General features: G+C 36.2%; 1 protein-coding gene and 1 pseudogene across 5 annotated transcripts in view; both read right to left on the bottom strand.

Moving 5' to 3' along the window:
- Window positions 1-337: 337 nt before the first annotated feature.
- NLN (neurolysin) overlaps window positions 338-21,145 on the bottom strand; it is an 80,829-nt gene continuing 60,021 nt past the window's right edge. For 4 of the 5 annotated variants that reach the window (XM_039870060.1, XM_039870059.1, XM_039870057.1 and 1 more), the window contains 4 exons: window positions 12,499-12,685; window positions 12,042-12,170; window positions 10,706-10,842; window positions 338-2,235 (listed from right to left, as the gene is read on the bottom strand). In XM_039870060.1, coding sequence (XP_039725994.1) covers window positions 2,101-2,235; window positions 10,706-10,842; window positions 12,042-12,170; window positions 12,499-12,685 — 588 coding nt within the window. In that variant the 3' untranslated portion in view covers window positions 338-2,100. Of the gene's footprint in view, window positions 2,236-3,763; window positions 4,326-10,705; window positions 10,843-12,041; window positions 12,171-12,498; window positions 12,686-21,145 lie in introns of those variants that run through there. The other variant, XM_039870061.1, reaches the window with a different exon arrangement.
- On the bottom strand, window positions 8,027-8,145 carry LOC120608354 (uncharacterized; annotated as a pseudogene).

Genomic DNA, 21,145 nt, shown 5'->3' with positions numbered 1-21,145 from the left:
ATGTGCAGCTCAGTCCATAAGTCTAAGTCTAAAGTGTAGGTTGTCCAATTACAATTTTTAGAGTTATCCACCATTCAGAGTGCCTCACTGACACTCTATGCTCTGATCTGGAAAAAAAAGAACAAGCAGATGGATGGCCACATTTAGAAAGGCTTTAAAAATAAGTCCACAGTTTTTAATTAAGCTAGAGAATATTTTTGGGTATTTGATTTTGTTGCTCTTCTTTAGTATATTTTAAATATTTGACGTGGACCCTAAATAAAAAGAATATCACAGAGCTTTTGCCCTCTTATGTATTTCAGTTTTAACATTAATGTACAAAAGAAATATGAGTACATTTTCATGGATAATAATGCAATTTTATTGTGTGCAGCCTTTTTTCACAGCAAGTATTAGTTTTTCCAGGTGAAATAAGTTAAGATTTAAAAAGATCAAGTTATTGTTCAGGAGACACACTGGGCAACAGAAAAAGCTGAAGAGAGTTTTTGTCTGAAAAACAGAATAGTCTGGAAAAAAAAAAGATATGAGAAAAGTACCACAGGTTGCTAAGACCGAAACAGCTTTGGGGACCAGAGGCGGTGAAGTTGAGTGAGTGTAGGGGAGAGAAGGGCCAGGCAATTGTCTCAGAAGGGAGAGTAGGATTTCTCGTGGATGTTCAGGGTATCTGTTTGACAATAATAATCTTAGAATTTTCTTCTGTATCACTAGAGCTCTTGATTTTTCCTATCTATAATTTTATTATGCAACATAGTATTTTTTTATTTAGCACAAAGTCCATTTGGACTAGAGAACTAGAATTTTGTTCCTGGCCAGCAAAGTCATACCTCAGGTACTCAGTGGGAAACAACTGAAAGGATTATGCAGAGTACATTCAAAGTTTGTTTTTTTCATTAAAAAAAAAGTTTTATTACCCTGTGGTGGTTTTCTTATTGAATAGATTCTTAGAGGAAAAATAAGTACTGCGAGTATACTGGTCTGCTGCAGAATTGGAATTTAGGCCCATATTTAGTTAAGAGAGACCCAAAGGGTCACTTAAAATAAAAATTACCAGACAAAACAGACTACTGAAAAGCCACCTCCTCATGGCCAAGTTGAAGCACACACATAGCACTTGGGAGCAGCTGTCCTAAAATGCTTCTGTACAGCACCCACTCTTCTTCTGGAGTTTCTGAACTCCTATGCTCTGCATCAGCCTCAGCTCTCTAAATAGCCATTTGTGACGTGAACCCACTGCTTTGGATAAGGTGGGCAGTAAAGGAGGCAAAGCCTCCAGCACTTATTAGAAACATGAGAAGAAAAACATTTCCTTAGGATTTGCTTCAATGTTCCAATTGACAAATGTGCCAAAAGACTGACAATCTTGTATGTTGGAGTGGAAAGGAACCTTAATACAAGATCCAAAATTCTCTAATACAAGATACAAAAACTTGCAAAAGTCATCAGGCTAGTTCAGTCAAAACTTATAACCGTTTGAGATTCTCTGACTGGACTTTAGACAGAAAAAACAAACCCAAATAGACAAGCATAATTTAAGTGTGGCACGAAGTTGAGAATCATGGGCCTGGAACACAAAGATAAATGCATTACTGAAGCATATTCCCCTGGCCCTGAGGTATGCAGGCAAAGAGGTCACACTTTACTGTGAGACAAGATGTCAAAGTGGGTGCAGGGTTCCCAGAAAATATTTACCAGAGATGTGGTGATTCATTTATGTCCAGAAATCCCAAGTATATAAGATATAAGAAGGACCAAATTATATAATGTATGTGAATCAATTAAAAAATTCTGAGCCCGCTTATATTATATTATCTAGATTACAAGAGTAAAAAATCAAATTACGTTCATATGAAACTTTTATAAAAAGAAATCCAATCTATTTTTATGAAATTTTATAGTACAATTATTTTTGAATGGATCTTTTCTTAGGTCACAGTATTTATAATTCCATTTACATCTGTATAATTTTTCAAATCAAAAAACAAAAGGCAGTCAATAGAAATCGAAATTTTCATTTGCAAAACTCCCTTCAGTTTCCAGGCCAGTGACACACGGCGATGTCGATTTGTCCTCCAGACATGGACAGCTACCAAAGAGCCCAGTTTACGAAGCATGCAGGCCTCTGCTCATTAGGAACGCTTTTTGGTTTGGCTCACGTTTCAAGAAATTCTGGAGCATGTCCATGCCGTCCAGAGATCCCCCAGGTTTCAGGATTAAGTTTCTGTATTTCATTCCAACCTAATAAAATAAAACATCATGCCTAATAATTCACAGTTATAGCAATTTTCCAGATCTCTAGATGCAAAAGAGAAAAGGATAGGGGTGAAGAAAAGGGGAACCTAGCTCTACTCTGTCTGGATGTTCGCTTACGCTGGGACTGCAGCTCTGCAGTATTTATTTACGTTGGTAGCTAAAAGATCTGGAACTTATACCTCACCTTCTACACTTCCCTTTATTTCTGTGTTGTCTCCTTTGATTCTGAGCAGTGAATAGAGAAGGTGAACAAATAGACAAAAAATAGCCAAATGGTATGCATGACAGTTTCCTATTTATTACCCCTTCTGAAATGCGATTTCAAAAGGGTTAGCAAAGCAAGTGTTCAAGCAGGCTACAAGCAGGGATTCCGTGTACCTGGAAACAGTGATGCAGCTACTTCCAAAGTGGCTTCTGATCTGTTTTTATGAGGGGCTCAAAAAAACCCCCTATTATTTATGGGGGTTCAGGGATAGGACAATAGCTCATGTCTCATGGTGTAGGATAAGATATTTCTGTGGGTCCAGTGCTGGGAATGAGGACCTTTGTAAAGTGTTCTTTGTGGACCAGATCTGTAATTTTAAAACATATCATAGTTCTTCTGCCTTTATTTACATAAACACATGAGCAGATAAAGTGGGGGAAAAAAAGAACTGTAATTTGGTATCAACGTCGTTAAATATTTTTACTTCTTTTTCACCATTCTTTTAGGGTAGCAAGGCAAGACAATTCAATGAAGCATAATTCTAAATATTCACATAAAATGAGTAGGTCACAGAGAAATATTCTTAAGTTTATATCCATTATATCATTTAATTAATATGACTAAAGAGTCTTTTTGTGTACAAGAAAGCTAGAGAATTTCCAGAGAGAAAAGTAATCTAACTTTTGACTCATAATAATGATTCTGCTTGGTACAACTATCAGAGGTAAGTCTAGTCAAACTGTTAAGGAAAATAAAATGTGGATGAATGAAATCTACCTACCAAGTTACATAAAAACTATTTAATGTCTTACAGGGTCATAAAATCAAAACTTTTGGGGTTGTCTTTTGATTATAAACAGAAATTATCCACAACTTATTAATCATCTACAGTCTAACATCCAGCTTTACAGTCTGGGCCCTAATCAGGAATAAATCAAGCTACCTTCCCATAAACTCCAGGACAACACTGACCAATAGTAATATAATGTGAGCCACATATATCACTTGAAATTTTCTTATAATCGCATTTTAAAAACTAGAAAAAAAGGTGAAATTCATTTAAATATTTTATTTAAGCCAGTATATCTATAATATTATTTCCACATGTATCAATATAAACAACTTTTGGGATTTATTTTTTGTTGCAAGCCTCAAAATCTAGCGTGTTTTTTACATTTACAGCACATCTCAACTCTTCAGTTACACTAGCCACATTTCGAGTGCTCAAGGAAAGACTGTACTCTCTGGGTATAGCAGCATAGAAAGAACTTAGAAAATGTGAGTTAAATTTATTTACAGAGTCATAAAAATATTTTAATCCTTTTATTATGAAGAACATTTAAATATATACTAATAGCAGTGAAAATAGTATAATGAACCCTCATGAACCATTCATCCAAACTCAATAATTATATGTATCTGCAGAAATTCTTAATGCTCACAATCTGAGAATTTTTTATTTATTAAAAAGAATTTCATTTCACAAATATAGGAACATTCATGAAAATCTAAATAAAATAAAAAATAAATCACCCCAAATGCTGACATTTGACAAACTAATCTCATCTGGTCCAGAGAACTGTACTTTGAGGTAGTAAAGAAAAGCAAGCCTATGAGGAGCTGGCTGCACGGTGTTATGAAGAGCCAGTTCAGGCCTATTCTGAACGGTAAAGTCATTGCAGGGCAGGGCACTGTTTAGTCTGACAATATGTGGCTCAGTACAGCTCTAGTCCTGCCCTGCTCAGAGCTCCAAACAAGTTGATTCAATTTCCTGAATTATAGAGCAATGGTCTTTTAATAGTTTCATTTCCTTTGCAGTGAAGTTTTGAGAAGAGTTTAAGAGTCATTTTGGTAACAGGATCTTGTGTTTCTTTAAAAAAAAAAAGTTAAGTGAATTTCTGTGTTCTAGGAAGGTACTAGGCTCTGTGGGTGAGAGAACATGGCCTGGGAGACACACACCACAGGTGAAAAGAGTCTTTGCCATACGTTGTTCTACTTTGTTTATGTAGTAAAGAAACTTTAACTGTGAGGAAAGCAGGAATAGAAGCTCTAAGACAATTACTAAAATTTTCATGCTAAAAAAATTCATCAGGACGATCTGAGGGTAGGAAGCTCCTGTTACCTATTCTATGAAGGAAAATCACCAATAGGCACTTCTCTGGTTTTCCAGCATGGAAAATTGGAGTGTATCTTTTAGCAACGGTGTAAGTCTTCTCTAAAGCAAAATCAGGAGTTTATTATTAGAGTCAAGCCCAGGTTTGCAGCTTGGCTTCATCCTCATTATTTGACCTTGGGCCTTGGCTCCTTACCTGTAGAATGGGAATAGGCCTAACTCACTCAGTTTATGGATGATTTCAGCACATTGCTCACTCCCTACTATAACACCTGGCATACATATAGTGGTATTCAATAAACCTTAGTAGTCATCTATCCCTCCTTTCATTTTCTTTCCTCTCCCACTGCACCTAAGTTCAGTTTCTCCTACACAGTTCAGGTAAACAAATGGGTTCCTGGTCTGGTATTTCTTTAAAATTAGTCCTGTCTCCTAATAAAGCTAAAAAGAAGCACAAGAGACTTCCTCTCCACTATAAGTATGAAATAGAACGTATAATTCAGTAGGAATATTAAGCAGAAGAGACTTAGATAACATGAGAAGATGTTCATTTTATCTAAGATGAGTACCCTTTATTTGAGGTGATATTTTAAGGCCGATCATAACTATCTGAATGAAGGATGTCCATCACCTATCAGTAACAAGAACATATAAATGGGAAACGGACTGGGTCTCCCACTATCTCTGGCATCTCTGAAGCAGCACAGACAAACTCCCATTGCCTTCCAATCCCCTCTCCCTCCTTCTCATTGTGATTGACTCTGGAGAATGGAGCCAGAGCTATCTCTTTCTTATACTGAGTAACAGACATCAGGGGAGAGAGCATCCACTCAGGGACAGGGGATGATGATCAGGCACCTAGCAGGTTCATCAGCCTGCATTCAAAGTGGACTTTGAAACCTTTCCTTCCACAGCCCATCTGTAAACTCCTTTCCAACAACACACCCTTTGTTTTCTATGAGGGTGGGGAAATCGTAGGTGGATACAGAATACCTTTGACAACAACAAAGGAGAAAGAGAGTGAAAGAGGGGTGCTGGTAGTCAGGGAGATGAAAACAAGAACAGTGGTAGGAATCTTTGCTTAATTAGAAGAGGCCCTCTGGAAACCTTAAACAAAGCTTCGATTTGTTAGGACAGAGAGATAAATCTTTACTTAAGTGGACGGAAGAGATAAGGAGAAAAAAGGTACCCTGAGTAGTAGTACACTCTGGAGGGCAGAGAAATGGAAAAAGATGGGAGAAACTACTGGTTAAGTCCAAAGAGATGCTCATTTGTAACAGTAATGATTAAATGTTTGTCCTCTGCTTCAGATCTGAAGCAGAGGACAAACACGAAGATGAATAAAATAGTTCCTATTACAAGGGCCTTATGATCTAAGAGGTGAGATAAGAAAATAGACAGTTAACAAGGCAGATTATTAGGACTCTAAGAGAAACACAAAGAAGGGATATAAGAACACAAAGGAAGAAAAACTGCTTTCAGCTGGTTGGGATTCAAGGCTCAGAAGGGCTGGCCTTGTAAATATTCAAGAAGTAGGCTGGAAGTCACTTTTATTTCCTTCCTTTGTCCTTTAAATCAGGCAAAATCTAAGTCTGTTAGAAAAGGTTGAAGTGTAAGAAAAATCAGCTTTGGGGTAGGAGATCAAGAGAGCTGGAGCAGAAGTTAATCCATTTGTAAAGCCGGTCAGGAGAGGAAATTTCATATTCTCCCTTAGCAACACATTATAGCAACACATTAGAGCAAGAATTGGGCCTAGGAGTCTGAAAGCACTGGAATACTCAGCTTTATACTACACATTCTCTGCCAGCTAATTTTTTTCATGTTTAACCAAGATTCTTCATATTTCTGTGTCTGTTATTGCATGTGAGATCTAGCATGTAAGATTCCCTATGGTACTATACATTAAAATAGAATATTTACATGCTTTATCTTGACTTTCTCAGTATTCCCTTCAGCAGTGATACTTACTAGGTTGTATTTCGTCTTCATTGATTGAAAAAACAAAGCTTTTGCAAGAGAAGGAAGATAGCGCTAGCTTAACAATATAATTGCCTTTTAATCCACAATGTCTATTACCTCGTAGGAACATTTTCCCACAATGGAGTTGCCTAATAAAAAGAAATGGCCCAAGTTAAATGCCCCCAGTTTTTCAACCCTATGATTAGCTGCTGGATTTTGAAACTGGATTTGGTGATGTTAAAGATATCCTTAAAGAAGTCTTAGAGCTTGCTGGAAAGTATTTATCCCAAGCAGTTCCTTTCCGCAGTTATTTATAAGAGATCAGTTGGAGAAGTAAAAGATACGTCTGATAATGAGACTTTTCCATATTCCACTAAAAACCAAGACTTTAGATAATATTTAATAAACGAATTAAACATTTAAGGTGTTATATCTACTTACCATGAAGAATTTTAAAAATTACAGATAAAACTGGAGGTAGCAAACTTTTAGGAAAGTGGCCAGTTCTAACATGTTGATAGAAGTCCTCAAAACAGAATGGAAAAAATGGTACCATAAAATATTCCACTGCTACCATCCGCTACTCAGAAGACTACAGATTTATATTTGATCCTTCCTATTATTGTTTTCCCAGAGAGTAGAGCACTTTCTACAGTTCTGCTTGCTAAGAACAATAATGGTTCTCAGAGCAGACTCTGGGCTTTGCAAGATGGCAAGAGGTCACAGAGAGAAGGTCTGGAGAGGTTCTTTCACTGATGCCAATGACGAAGACCAATAATGTCAACAATACAATTTCAGCCCCTAGCCTCTCCAGAGCTTGGGGACTAAGAATAGGAGGCACCACCAAAGGCCATCCCGCTATCCTTGCAAAATGATCCAAATTATAGACTAGGGAGGGTGAGGGCCTTGAAACAGTAAAGTCTGCATGATATATTATAATTGCTATGATTCCCTTAACTTCAGATCAGTATTTGATCTGAAGCCATAAAAATTCTTTCTCTTCATCACAACATAAAAATTCTTTTTCTTTATGCCATAAAACTTTATACCATAAAAATTCTTTCTCTTCATCATAGTTGTGATAATGACTTGTTTTTTGTAGAGTAAGATTGTTATTCCAAAGTATTGATTTTTAGTAAGTGGATTTTTGAATTTTATAAATCAGGTATTATTATAGTGAAAACATATATAAACAAACAAACAAAAAACATACACCATAGGAGGGAATAAAGTGGCTGTTTCAAAAGTTGTTCTGGTATCTGCCATAAAAGAGTGTGAGGGTGGGGTGCAAAGGAAATTTCCTTGGCCACTGGAGCCACACTCATTATTGTTGTGCCAGCAGGGGAGCAATAAATGACATGATATCCCACAGTATTTGATAGAAAAGAAAAAAGAATGGATTAAAGCCAGCTTCATGGCATAAGACATGTAATAATATATAGCACTATTGGATCTAGAATTTTAGCAAAACTGAAGTGTTCTTTTGTTTTGTTTTTTAACACCTACAGCCCCTGGTCTTCCTAGGTGGTCTCCTATCCAAGTACTAACCAGGCCCAACTCTGCTTAGCTTCTGAGATCAGAAGGGATTGGGTGTGTTCAGGGTGGCCCGGCTGTAGACAAAACTGAAGTGTTTTTAACATTACAAGTAAACAAGTCCAAGTTGTTGGTAGTCTTGCTTTCTCCAAGTTCGACCCAACCCCTTTGTTTAAATTAAGAGTAACCTGGCTACCTCCCAAGCTGTGAAGCTTGAGAATAGGAGGAAGTACATAGAAACATAAAGGCAAGATTGCTTCTGCTGGACTTGCAAGTTCCTTGAGATCCACTGGGATCAGTGTTTTGTGCTTTGGCTGTTACCTTGACAGCTGGAAGAGGAGATGAATAAGGAAGCTTAATCGAAAGAGGTATTGTAGCGCTTATGCCAGGAAGCTTTCCCAACTCATAAGAGCCAGGAAGAAGTCAGAGTTGTGCCTTTATATATCTAGACCTTGTGCTTCTTTAAACGTTGTTTTCTAATTTCTATAATAATCCGTATTCTATGTAAAAATAAGAAAAAGCTCCAAAAAAGTACACGAAAATATTTAATCACTCATATATTTACTACCCGAAGATAACAACTGACAACATTTTGATATACTTTTTTCATAAACATATGTTTTAAAATAAAAATTTGCTTCCTATGATATAAAAAATTTTATAATCTCATTTTGTTCACTTTGTATAATAGCTATATTAAACATTTCAGACATAAGAAAAGCTTATTGAAGCCTTTCCTCCAAGTCAGAGTCCACTCTTCTATTCACAGGATGGAAAGATCACTTTTGGTTTGGATGATTTGGAAGATTTCATAAATAAGTGGCCATTTGAGTAGAGCTTTTAAGCACTGTAGGATTTTTGAGAGGCATAGACCATGAAGGTATACATTTTAGGTGGAAGAAATAGAATAAATAAATTTGTGAAGGTGGAAAGACCTGCCAGAACACAGAAATTTGGCTGGCTTGCAGGGAGTGCTGGGAGGAAAGGAAGGGATCTTATTGCTAACCTCAGGGCTGTGAGCAAAGACGGGAATAACAAGAAGTGAAAAGTAAAAAAAAAAAAAAAGGTAGACAAGGGCCTTTGGAAGTTGGCAATTGGGTCATCAATGGTAATTTTGGAGCGAGGAAAACTTTCCAGTTCAGACAATGGAGGCAAAAGCCAGGAAAGAGAGGTTTGCGAAGATTGTTTGTTACACTAAGAAATCAGGCTGTGAAAGGAAGAACACCTGAGTAGTGGCACTGAGGTTACTGGAGTCAATGGCAATGACCCATTTTTTCCCATGATGGCAATCCAGGAAGGCCTGGTATTAGAGACATCTCTTCTGAGACAGGAGGAAGGAAGATAAGCATTGATGTATAGAAAGGATAAGAAAGACAAAAGTACTTGCTCTCGATGATCTTAATTTTCCTAGTAGAGAGGAGAGATCATCTGTTCAGAGAAGAGAGAAGTGGTGATGACTGGGGGGAACTAACGAGGGAAGTGGAGCATGACTGCACAGTAGCACTGGGTGTCCAGTTCAGGTTGGACAGCATGACTTTGTAGTTGGGCATGTTAACGGAGTCATATCATTGCCCACAGAACACTCTGAATCCCAAGGGCACCATCTCTACATTATATGGTGGAGGAATCCAGGGCTGGACACTGGCTGAAGGTCATGCAGAAGTCAGGATATCATAAGAACAGTGGTTGACCATTATAAATGACTTGGCCAGAGAATGGAAGGAGGCTTAAAGGGACCTAATAGCCTGGGTAGAGTGAGATGGAAGATGGAATGATAGAATGTGGGTATCCTGGAGGTGTTTTGTTTTGTTTTGATTTTTTCGTGGTTGGGGGGAGGGATGGTAGTTTAAATTACATCAATGTATTTAAATATTTATGTATAAGGCACTATGCAATCCAAAAACATAAAGTTGGAGAAACAAATCAGTTGGTTGAAATAAGCACAGAGAGTCTGATTTTGATAATTTGTTCTTCTAATTTCTGAGTCAAACAGAATGAAAAACACACTGCAAAATGTATCAGCCCTAGAAACAATCTGACAGCTGAGTCTTCAACAAGAGTAGAGACTGGGGGACTGTAACTCAGGAAGATTTGGCTGGCAGCCACCTGGCAGTCAGTTCGCTGTACACGGAAAGGAATGGCTCAGGTTAATGAAGCAGCTTAAATTACTTAAAGGCATTTAGGTTACAAACTATGCAGTAGGTGGGGTATGCCAGCCACAGAAAAAGGGTGCCTCCCACAGAAAATGTATAAGGAAAGCGTGTAGAGATAATCAAAACACAAACAATTTATATTAGGAAGGAGCTTAGCTTGCTTTCTCAATATTCTATAAAACTAAAACACTGTATGGCACATGTCAAAACTAGCAGCTCTAAATGCTCAAATGCATAAACAAAGCTTTGAATTTGAATTATGCAATATATTGGAATGTTAATAAGCAAGAAAATGCAGTAGGTTTTTTTTTAACTTGTAGAATTAATCACTTGTACACTGTAACTTGATGTGTAATGATTTAAGAAGATGCAAGACTTTAAAGTTAAAAGCTGTTACCAAATCTCTTACTCTAAATCTAGGTGTAATAAATAGGAGTTAAAGGGTAGGGAAGAACTACAAAATTAACAAAAGGTGAAAAAAAAATACAATACCTCTGGATTCATTATCCCTTCCTTTTTAAAACAGCTGTAAAACATGTCCATGGAAAATACTTCACTCCAAAGATATCCATAATATTGGCCATCATATCCCCCTGCCAAATGTCCAAAAGTAGCCGGCATATTTGTGCCTTTAAAGAAAGATACATGTCAATCAATGGGATGGCAAAAGTTAATTACCAGATTATCAGCTAGCTAAGGTTTCCTCATGGGGAGTCCTGTTGTGGGAGGGGTAATAGGATTTCACCTGTACTACCCGCTGGGCTTCCATGTGCCCTTGGTCAGAATGTTTACAAACTTCTCTCTGGTGATGGCTCAACCTCAGAGCTGGTTTCGGCCCTGAGTTCTGGAATGCCTAACAGCTTCAGAGGCTTTGTCCACACCCATCAGATACCTCAGTGTTTCAGAATCCCTCAGTCCTTTCTTCTCCCTTAGACATATGTGCCTTACAAATACTCTACTATTAAGCCTATTCTTTGTCACACATCTCTATCTAAATGTGTCAGAATGGCACTTATTTTATGTTTATAATTACTTAAAAAGAACTCTTGACTTGAAAAGAGAAGGTTTACCGATTCGATCTACCTCTAGGGCTATTTTAAAAAGGATTTTGTCAAAGTGGGCCTAGGATAAAGTTGCTGTAGGGTCTACTAGAAACAGATCACAAAAGGAAGTGAAGAGCCTACATGGACTCCATTGACAATTCTGACATTTACTGTCTATAAATGTGACTGATTTATTTAAATAACAACTTCGGTGAAAAAAAAAGTCACCTTACCAACTACACGTACTTACAATGACATGCTGGCTTCAAATATATAAATATAAATGTAAACACACATGTGTGTGAAGCTATCCACACACCCACATCTCATAACCATCAGGTTAGAAACTGCTAAGTCAAAATGCCTTAATAGATCTCGGAATCAGAATCAGAAACAAGGCAGAAGTTTGTGCTTCTCTCTAAAATTGCCCCTTCTGCCAATTTCTTACTGAAATCATTGGCAAGTTGTGGTGCATATAGGGAGGGAGGAGCCAGGCAGGCGCTGCCAAATGCAAATGGCTTTCTCTCCTCTGGGGTGGAGGCCAATTGCTCACGCCTGATTACACTAAAATGCTGCAAAGCTGGAGCCACCTTTCCTTCAAGCACATTTGGACAGGATAACTCATATGGACAGACTACACTTATCTGAAAGTCATGGCCTGATTACACAAATCAGAAACAAAATTCATTAGGTAATCTGCCTGACAAACTCTTACCTTCCCTGGCAGTGTGAGTATACCCCGTGCTTCAAAGGAAAAATGAACTCAAGTCACAGTATTTACATACCTGGAGTAGCTTCAACGCCTAAAATTTCTGTGCAATATTTGGCATATTCACTTGCAGCATCCAGTGACGTGTTGGTATGGAGAGACTGATCAACTTTGCTCAAAACAATCTGGCGTAAAGTCAGAAGACCTAATAACATAAGAATGTTTGAGCATGTCTTGTAGAAGAGAACTGTGTGTTCTGATATCACAAGATCATAGATTTCAAAATTGAGCCCTGTAGTACTCATTACAAAAATGGGAACAAGACATCTCCTTTAAGATTTAAAAGGAGTTGTATTTTTTTCTTGGACATAATCCCAGGGTTCGGTATTCTAAATATTTAGCGGTCTTCTTATGTTAGCACTTTTGGGGTACTATCATCGTTAAAGAGGACACAGTTCTATAGAAGAAGATGCCCATAATTCTCTATTAAGTAGTTCTAATTTATTTTCCTTTTCTAAAATTACAAGACATACCTGTGTTGACCAGTCTAGAAGCAACAAGTTTTTCAAGCAGATCATCCATAATAGGTCTTCCATCTTTATAATGTTTTGATAGTCTTCGGAGGGAATCAATGTCCCACACCCAATTTTCAAGCATTTGTGATGGCACCTCTACAAAGTCAGTTTCCACATTTGTTCCACTGAATCGTGCAAAATCAGTCTAGAAAGTAAACATAGAGGTCCTTTTTAAAAACACCAAATGAAAACCAAATATGTGATGAATTATAATTAAGATTCTCTAAAACTTAATTCATAATCAGAGTCAACTGCTCCTTTGAAGGGTTAGAAAACCTGAAATTTAAATAAAAATAAAATATAGTAGCCAAGAAGCATGCAAATAACCACCAAATAGTCTACATTAAAGTAATATTCTATTCTTTTGAATCATAATCAAAGATGGAATAATTATCCAAAAATCATAACTTTAAAAAAAACAGCCTAAGCTGCTTTTTCCACTGATTTCTAAGATGATTTTTCTCGATTACTTAATTACCATCAAAATCAATTAAAGAGTTAAATTACAACAGTACAGACAGATACCCTTTGCGAGTGTGCCTATTTCATATTCTAAACTTTAAATGAGTGGGTCTCAGAGAACCGTCTTTGTAGAAAGCCTGAGTTGTGCCTGACACATTGGTAGATGTTTCCTTAAAATAAGAAGCCATTTCAGTGGGAGTTAGGGTTGTATATTATTTGGCAAGTAGGGTGAGATAAATGTAGCTAAAGGAAAAAAGAAAGAAAGAACATACACAGAGTTAAAGCACTCCTCTGTGAACAAAAAGGGGGTGCTGTCATAAAGCAGTGATCAAAAGTAACCTCACAGGGTAATCCGATCAGAAATTCCTAACTGGGCGGGTCATAGTGGGTAGTCACGCCTCAGGCCTATAACTTCCCTAGTAAAAGGTTATCTTTGCCTTAAGCAAGCCCTCTCCATTGTTTTTGTACATCTAAGTTAATATCTCTTTGAAATGTTTCTTTTTCAGACCCCTCAGAAGACCACCATCAAGAGAGCACATAATCTTGTTAACTACCCTATAATCCAATCATAGAGAATCTCCTCCCCCCACCACCCCCTTTTTCTTTCTCTCACCTTCATGTAATCTTCCTTACTTCCCTCCTTAGTTCCAAACTATAAAAAGAACTGCAGAACTGTCATTTGCCAGAGCATTTGAAATCTTGCTTCCTGGCATATCCTCAATTTGGCTCAAATAAACTCAAATAAACTCTTATAAAAATTCTCTATGGGTTTGGACGTTTCCTACGTCAACACCTTGTAAAAATAAAGGATTTATTCTGAGGGCCTGAGCTAAGAGTTAAAAAAAAAAATATTTTTAAGGAAAGTTTAGTAAAGTGTTGAATTAGATGTCATAAAAGTTCTTGAGCAGAAAGATGGGAATTCATTAGAACTGGCTGGTGTTTTTTAACCTTCATACCATTAAAGAACTTTTGTAAAATTGCTATTGGCAGAGGAGATTTAGCATTTACCCAGCTGGGTCATTTGCAGAAAGAGTGTTATCATTCCACTGTCTTTCCTTGAACCTCTGTCCTGTTTCCCTCTTCAGATGCTTCACATCTCAAACTTCTCTCCCTGACTTCATCATCCCTGGGGTTCTAAAGGCAAGGAAAAGGAAGAAGGGAGTAGATCGGATGCCGAATCAGCAGCAAATAACCATTCTGCTTTTGGCCCAGGGCAGAGGCACAGATGTCAACGCCATCTCACATTCTGCCTTCCTCTCTTAATGCAAAAAAAATGTTTCACTTGACTTCCCATTACAATTGTGCTGATTCTAGATATGAAGAGCTGCAAATACTAAAGTGCCAGGGTAAACTAAAATCACTGGGTGCTGGAATTGGACCACTGAGGCTTGAGGACATCCCAATAAAAAATTCTCATAGGGAAAGAGGCAAGGGTTCCAGAAAACTAAATATTTTGCCTCTTTTTGATATATAATCTTCTAAAATAACTCTACCTTACATTTAGATAAAATGAACTCATACAATAATTATAACAGTCAACATCTGTTGAGACTTTACTATGTCAAGCATTGTGCTAGGTCCTTTACATGAATTATCTGATTTAAATTCCAAAACAATTTATTAAGTAAATACTGTAATCTCTATTTTCAGATAAGGAAATTGAGGCATACCAAGATTAACAGTAGAACTAGGATTCGAAACCATATGGTCAGACTCCAAACCCACAATTTTAACTACAAATGCTATAATGCCTATCTTATAGAAAAATGAATAAAATAAAATGTTAAATTATAATGTTACAAAATAACTAAATACTCTTAGAAGGGATCTAAAGTAGAAAAGTCTTCTATCAAATTCGCTTTTATGTGAAGAGCAAAAGTGTGGTTTCAGTGTGTTTCTGTAGAAATCTGACTTCCTCTACATACTAGAAGATTTTTCAAAGACCAAACTTGAGGCTGAGGTGTAAAGGCCAGACTTTGTAACCATCTATCCCGGACTTGGGATTCTGGAATACTAACTGCATAATTTTCTAAAGATTGTAGTTTCTAAGTGAGTACTAAGGGAGCAAATAAAAGTAAAATCATAGCATCAACTACCACTACAGAGTATTTTAACAAAAATATACATGTTGTCTGTGAATATTGCCTGCTTCTGTGAATATTTTTCAGTCAGTATTTGTAGATGAGGGAGGAAATCGATCCCACATAACAGCAAATACATGTGTGTGTTTGGTGGTGGTGTTAGTGCTTCAGAACCTAGAAAAACATGAACAAATGAACGACTCATGAGTTACAAGTGAATAAATTAAGAATTAACACAGTTATGTGATGCAGAGTAGAGAAGAAAGGACCTATTCTATCTAAAGCCATCTTGTAGTGGGGGAGACAGAAGAGCAAATGAATGAACAGATCAACAATGTCTTCTAGAGAACAAAAGGAAATGTTTGCAAGGAGTAAAAGCTAAAAATAACTCTACTGCTTACTAATTTCCCGAAAGTCAGTCACGCTGTTTCTCTGTGTGCCTTTTGGGCAATATCATTTAAATATTTTTCAAATGAGGAGAACAAACAACCTACAAAATTCAAAAGCTCCAATTTCCAGCAAACAAATAAATTTTAAAGAGAAAGGAATCCACAGGCAGCCATCCCATCTGTGTCCACACAGAAACCATGGGCCAGTTAGTCTTAGGATCAAGCAGCCAATGGGGACCTGACCTGCAAAACAGCATGGCTGCTGAATTATACTCTTTGTTGATTAGCCAGCAAATACCACTCCCCAGTTTTAAAATGTAAGTTCCAAAGAACCTTAAAAAGTACTTTATATAGTTTTCAATTGAAGGTGCTGAATATGATAGCTTATGAGCCATGTAACTATTGATGCTAGTATACTTCCCAGATAAAGCACAGTATTGTAAAATAAACACAAAGTAATCAAATTGATAATGATTTTGCAGACACTTGACAAGATTTTAGGGCATTACTGCTACAGGAAATGTTTTGACAAAAACAAAAAGCCTAGAAAACAGTGTAAACTTAGATTCCTGTTAGGTTAGAAGTTCTTGAGAGGAAGAAAGTCTAAAACTATGAGATTTTTCTTTATTATCTTTTTAAACAGACAATATACTCCATTATAGATTTTTTAACAGATCATTTGGTGTTACAGAGAGTAACTTCTCAATTCATACAACACAGTGAGAGCTGGAGCAAAATTATATAAACTAAAGCTCAAAAACTCATGTGAGCTTTTGTTGTATTTAAACACCAAAGTCCTGTGGGCTTTTTCTAATTAAGAGACCAGTTGCTTTTAGTGGTTACACTAAAGTGTTATTTTCATCATAGCAAATCTCAACTCAAAGAAAAGGCATTTGCTGAAATCAATAAGTGTATTGTGTTTAGGAAAATGAACAGGCCTCAGGAGAACTGACCTTAGCTGTCTGAGGTGATCTCCTATTGATTTCTTAGCAGCCATTCCATATCCTGACCTGTCTAATATACCCCTAAATCCAGGGATGATAGAAAAGTTTATATAACAAGGCATTAAAATAAGAAAAGTGCTACTGTCTTCTAGGCTTTGCCATAAATAGAACATTAAAGGTCATACTTTCAACTTCACATATACCTAGCAATCACTGGAAGTAATAATAGTAATAGAACCTGAATAACACTGTTAACATTCTTGTTAATCTTCACGACAGCCCTATAGTTCAACGGATCAGTATCATCACCATCATTTTAAAGACATATGAAACAACACGTAATCTGCAGGAGTCTTGAATGCTGCATCTTAAATTCATAGGTTTATCCTCAAACTGGCTATACCTTCCTGACTACTACTTCTTATATAGAAATTGCTTCTTTTTATATGAAAACAAATAAAAGTACTATTCAAACTCAAATGCTAAGAAAGTTGCATACTTTATTCACCATTGGATCTCCAAAATCCAGCACGTACCCAGAAAGTCGTAGGTGGTCAATAGATATTTGTGAAATAAATGAAGCAGGGAGGAGAATGCTTCCATATGTGAAGACCCAACTTTAAACAACTCTAAGAGATTTTCTCTTTTTACCATATTTGACCTGACTCCTTAGCTTCCAACCTAATAACATCTTACTACTCTGTCTTCTTTCAATATTTAATAAGTATTTGCATTATATTGTTTTTAATTTAAAAACTTTTACATTTCAAGTCCTCAAACTAAACTCTAAACATTGAAGATACTTTTTTTTCTTTTAAAACCCATCCTACTATATCTAGTGTAACCTGTCAGACACAACAGATAATCAATAATTCTGCCTCTAACAAATGAACTAAACATTTCTTTCTTTTTTAAAAATATTTTTCTGATTCCTAAAAAAAATGTAAAAAATACAGTAAGTAAATGAAAAAAATAGCTTGTCCCCAAATACAAATAATGCATAGACCATCACATTTGGTTTATGACTTTAGCATTTATTCTTTGTGCACATGTGTGTATGTGCTTGTATTATATATAAACAAACAAACACATAAATAAATAAAATAACAAAAATGAGATTGTGAAAGAACTCACTTCTAACATTGATAGTGGAAATGATAACAGTGTAGAGGGTTGGGAGTAGGGAGCAGAGGCTACAAGGTTGTTGACAGGTGTTCACTGTATTGTCAGGGCTGAAACCTAAGAGATCAACTTATACGGAGGGATGCGTGGAACTAGATAAACTTACTTATTTCACACAAGCTTGCATGAGATTAATTTAGAGGGTATGCCTTTCAGAAACTTAGGAGAAAAAAGTCCATCCACCAAATTCAGACCACATACATATTACTGTCTCCAGTGCATAGACTGAGACGAGAGAGCAAAGAATGGTTACAGGTAACAGAGCAGTGACTGGCAGATCCTGGGCAAATCACTTCACCATTCTAAGTCTCAGTTTTTTTCTACTTGGAAATGGAGAAAATAATAGTATAATAATAGAAACAGACTGGTAAATATACTTCAGAGCATATTGTAAGAAAAAAATTAATGAATGTAAGGCACTGAGTATATATGGTGCCAGGCACATGGAAAGTGCTCAGTACATCTTGGCTGCTATTCTTAGCCTTTCCGGTTTTCCTAATCGGGTATGGTTTTGGGTAGTCTGACCAAACTTGTCCTGCTTCCTCCTTGGTGTTAATGCTGATGGTAAACATAGCCAAATTTCTCTTCAAGTAATCTCCCATTAATCCCAATACAGCAAGTCCTCAAATAACATCATTATTTTGTTTAGCATCTTGTTATAACGTTGATAAGATGCCATAGGAACTTAACTTTTGTTTATATCAATTAGCCTTGGTAAAACTAGTTTCATTATACATCGTTTTGCTTAAATTTGCAGAACCAATGGATGACTTTATGTGAGGACTTATGGTACTCCAAACTGCTCATTCTGCTCAAGTTTCAGGAATCAAACTTCTAAGTAGACAGTAGCTATTAAAACAAAACAAAAACAAACACAAATCTGATGGTTTCCAATCACCATCCACAGACATTCAGCCAGAATCCACGGAGGGTAGCATTTGTGAATTCTCTTAAGCATCAGTACTTTGCCTTATGGCAACATTCCCACCCTTCTTAAATTACGACTTGTATGTATGCTACTTATTAATCCCTAAAGGATTGAATTATATATAAGCATAGTTACAAGAATACTTCAAATATGCATGGCACTTTATGCTTTCCCAAATACCTTTTCACAGATTATTTAATTTCAACAGCACTCCAGGGAAGTAGGTATGAGTACTGTTGTTGCCCTATATTATAAATAAGAAAAATGAGATGGCTCAAGGAGGTCGAATAACTTGCCAAAAGTCACATAGCCAGACCCACGAATACACAGATGATTTTTAATCTAGTGCTCTTGTCATAACAATAGGGTGCCTTCCTGATTACATAGGATACGACAGTATTTATTTACATCAGTATCTAACTCAAAATATTTACAGTAAAGAAGATGCTCTGTTAGTCTTTTGACAAAAATAACAGATTATTTGAAATCACATAATTTGAAGTTTTTCTGCTCTTCCATCCTTTTCCTTTTTAATTAATAAGGTCTTGTCGTGATTTGATGTGTTGCTTTAAAACAATTATCTCTAACAGTCCAAAATTGATTATCTCTTAAGGCACAAACCAACATAGGCATCACAATAGAGGGTATTAACAAGCATTACTCTTCCTTTCTACAAAAGTTCAAAAGGCCAGTGATTACTGAGTGCTCAAACTACAATAAAACCATGAAACAGGAACAGACACTAGAGATACCACCTCTTGACTGCTATCTTTAAAATTATCTTCCCTGTAGTGTAAACACAAGAGAATATGAGAGAAACGTTTCCTGAATGAGATGGTACACACATTGAACTAGTGCATCTCCACGTCTGAAAACTGGATGTTCCTGCCGACACACAAATATCACAATGACAAGCTCAACAAGCTCTTCTGGTCATTAACCTGCAAACTATCACAGTGGAGAACTCAAAGGCTGAGCTGCCGTATCTTATAACCATCTACTAAATATGTATGGGGAATGTTTCATTCACTATATATTTCTGAGATAAATCTGAAATATCACTGAACATCGATGCTATTAAGTTCCTTATTCACTACCATCCAGTTTAGATCAGTAAAAAAGGTTTTGAAATTATTATAAAGCTACAAATATATAGATCTGTGACTATTACTTTTAAGACAAAAGTAGTGATCATTGGTTCCAAATAGGATTGATTACCTTAATTGTTCTTAAGATGTTACAGAACATTGGAAAGAATTAATAAACAAATAAGAGATTTTTCAAAGATAATCTCATGAGATGACCAAGCAAGGAATTGTACTAACATATTGTTCATCTGTATGATATATTTGTATTTATGAGTGAGGTTAGGCAAACTCTAAGCCTTGAATAATGAAGTATGTATGTATGTATGTATGTATGTATGTATGTATGTATGTATGTATGTATTTACTTACTTACATTGCAGTCACAAGTTAAACAGCTCTAAAATGACATAGTATCAAGGTAATACCTCCCAGTACTAAATGGCTATCTCAAAGGATCAAAAATAATATACAGAATAATGAGAATAACATAGAGGTGTGGAGAACTGCACTATGAATATATGGTAAGCATATGCTATTAAGGTTATACGAGGACTGTGCCTGAAAACAAGAAAACGTATCAAGAGCACTGAAAACTCTATTTGAAGATCACTATTATTTTAATAAATGTGGTTAAGACATCAAATTATTTCCTCGTGACATCATTAGCTGATAATCAATATCCAAATAAAGGGGGAAATGCTATAACCTAGGAGTTTTTAACTTGAAATTCATTATGGTCTGGGCTTCAAGGGCTCTGTGAGTCCTTTGTAATTCTATGTAAAAATTTGAGTGTATGAGTGTGTGTGCATTTTTCTGGAAGAGGAATCCACAGCTTAAATCAGAATTTTCATAGGGCCCTTAGGTCCCCAAAAGTTAGTCTACTGTTATAAAAGTAGGCCATTGTTTATCTATGTATAAGTACATAACTAGATCTTGGATAACTTAAGTAATATCCCAAAAGTCTAAAATTAATAAAATTATTTGACTTTTTTAAATCACTCAAAAATATTTTAGAAAAATGGAAACTAGATTTATTCTAAAGAAAATGTCAGCCATGGAATGGACACTGATGAAAAATAAGCATTTCAGGAACCCTACTGCTGTGAAAAGGGAATTTAAAATTATCTAAGAAAGAAAATTTAGGTTATTCTGAAAGATTTCTTTTTCCTTGGATTAAACAAAGGGTAAAAATGGTTACATCAGTATACCAGGACTTATTTATCTAAACAGGGTCATATCCTATTCTCCTCTGTTTCTTCAAATAAAACATAGAAACGCCAGGATGTAAAGATAAAATACTGAAAGAACTAAGAACTTAACAAAGGTGACAGTAGTATTTTAGAAATGAGTGGGCACATTTTTGGTTATTACAATGGTATGGGCTACTCTGGGGGCTAGGAATGCTGGATGTTAAGACTGAACTGCACATGTGAGGACAACAAAAATTGTCCCATATTCTACATGTCATTCACATATCCTGATGGACATTCAGATAAATGAAAAATCTATAATTAAGTGAGCCTAGAAACTA

Source organism: Pteropus medius, unplaced genomic scaffold (assembly GCF_902729225.1).
Source record: "Pteropus medius unplaced genomic scaffold, Ma_sr-lr_union100, whole genome shotgun sequence".
Lineage (NCBI taxonomy): Eukaryota > Metazoa > Chordata > Mammalia > Chiroptera > Pteropodidae > Pteropus > Pteropus medius.
This window is presented reverse-complemented; position numbering and strand designations above follow the sequence as displayed.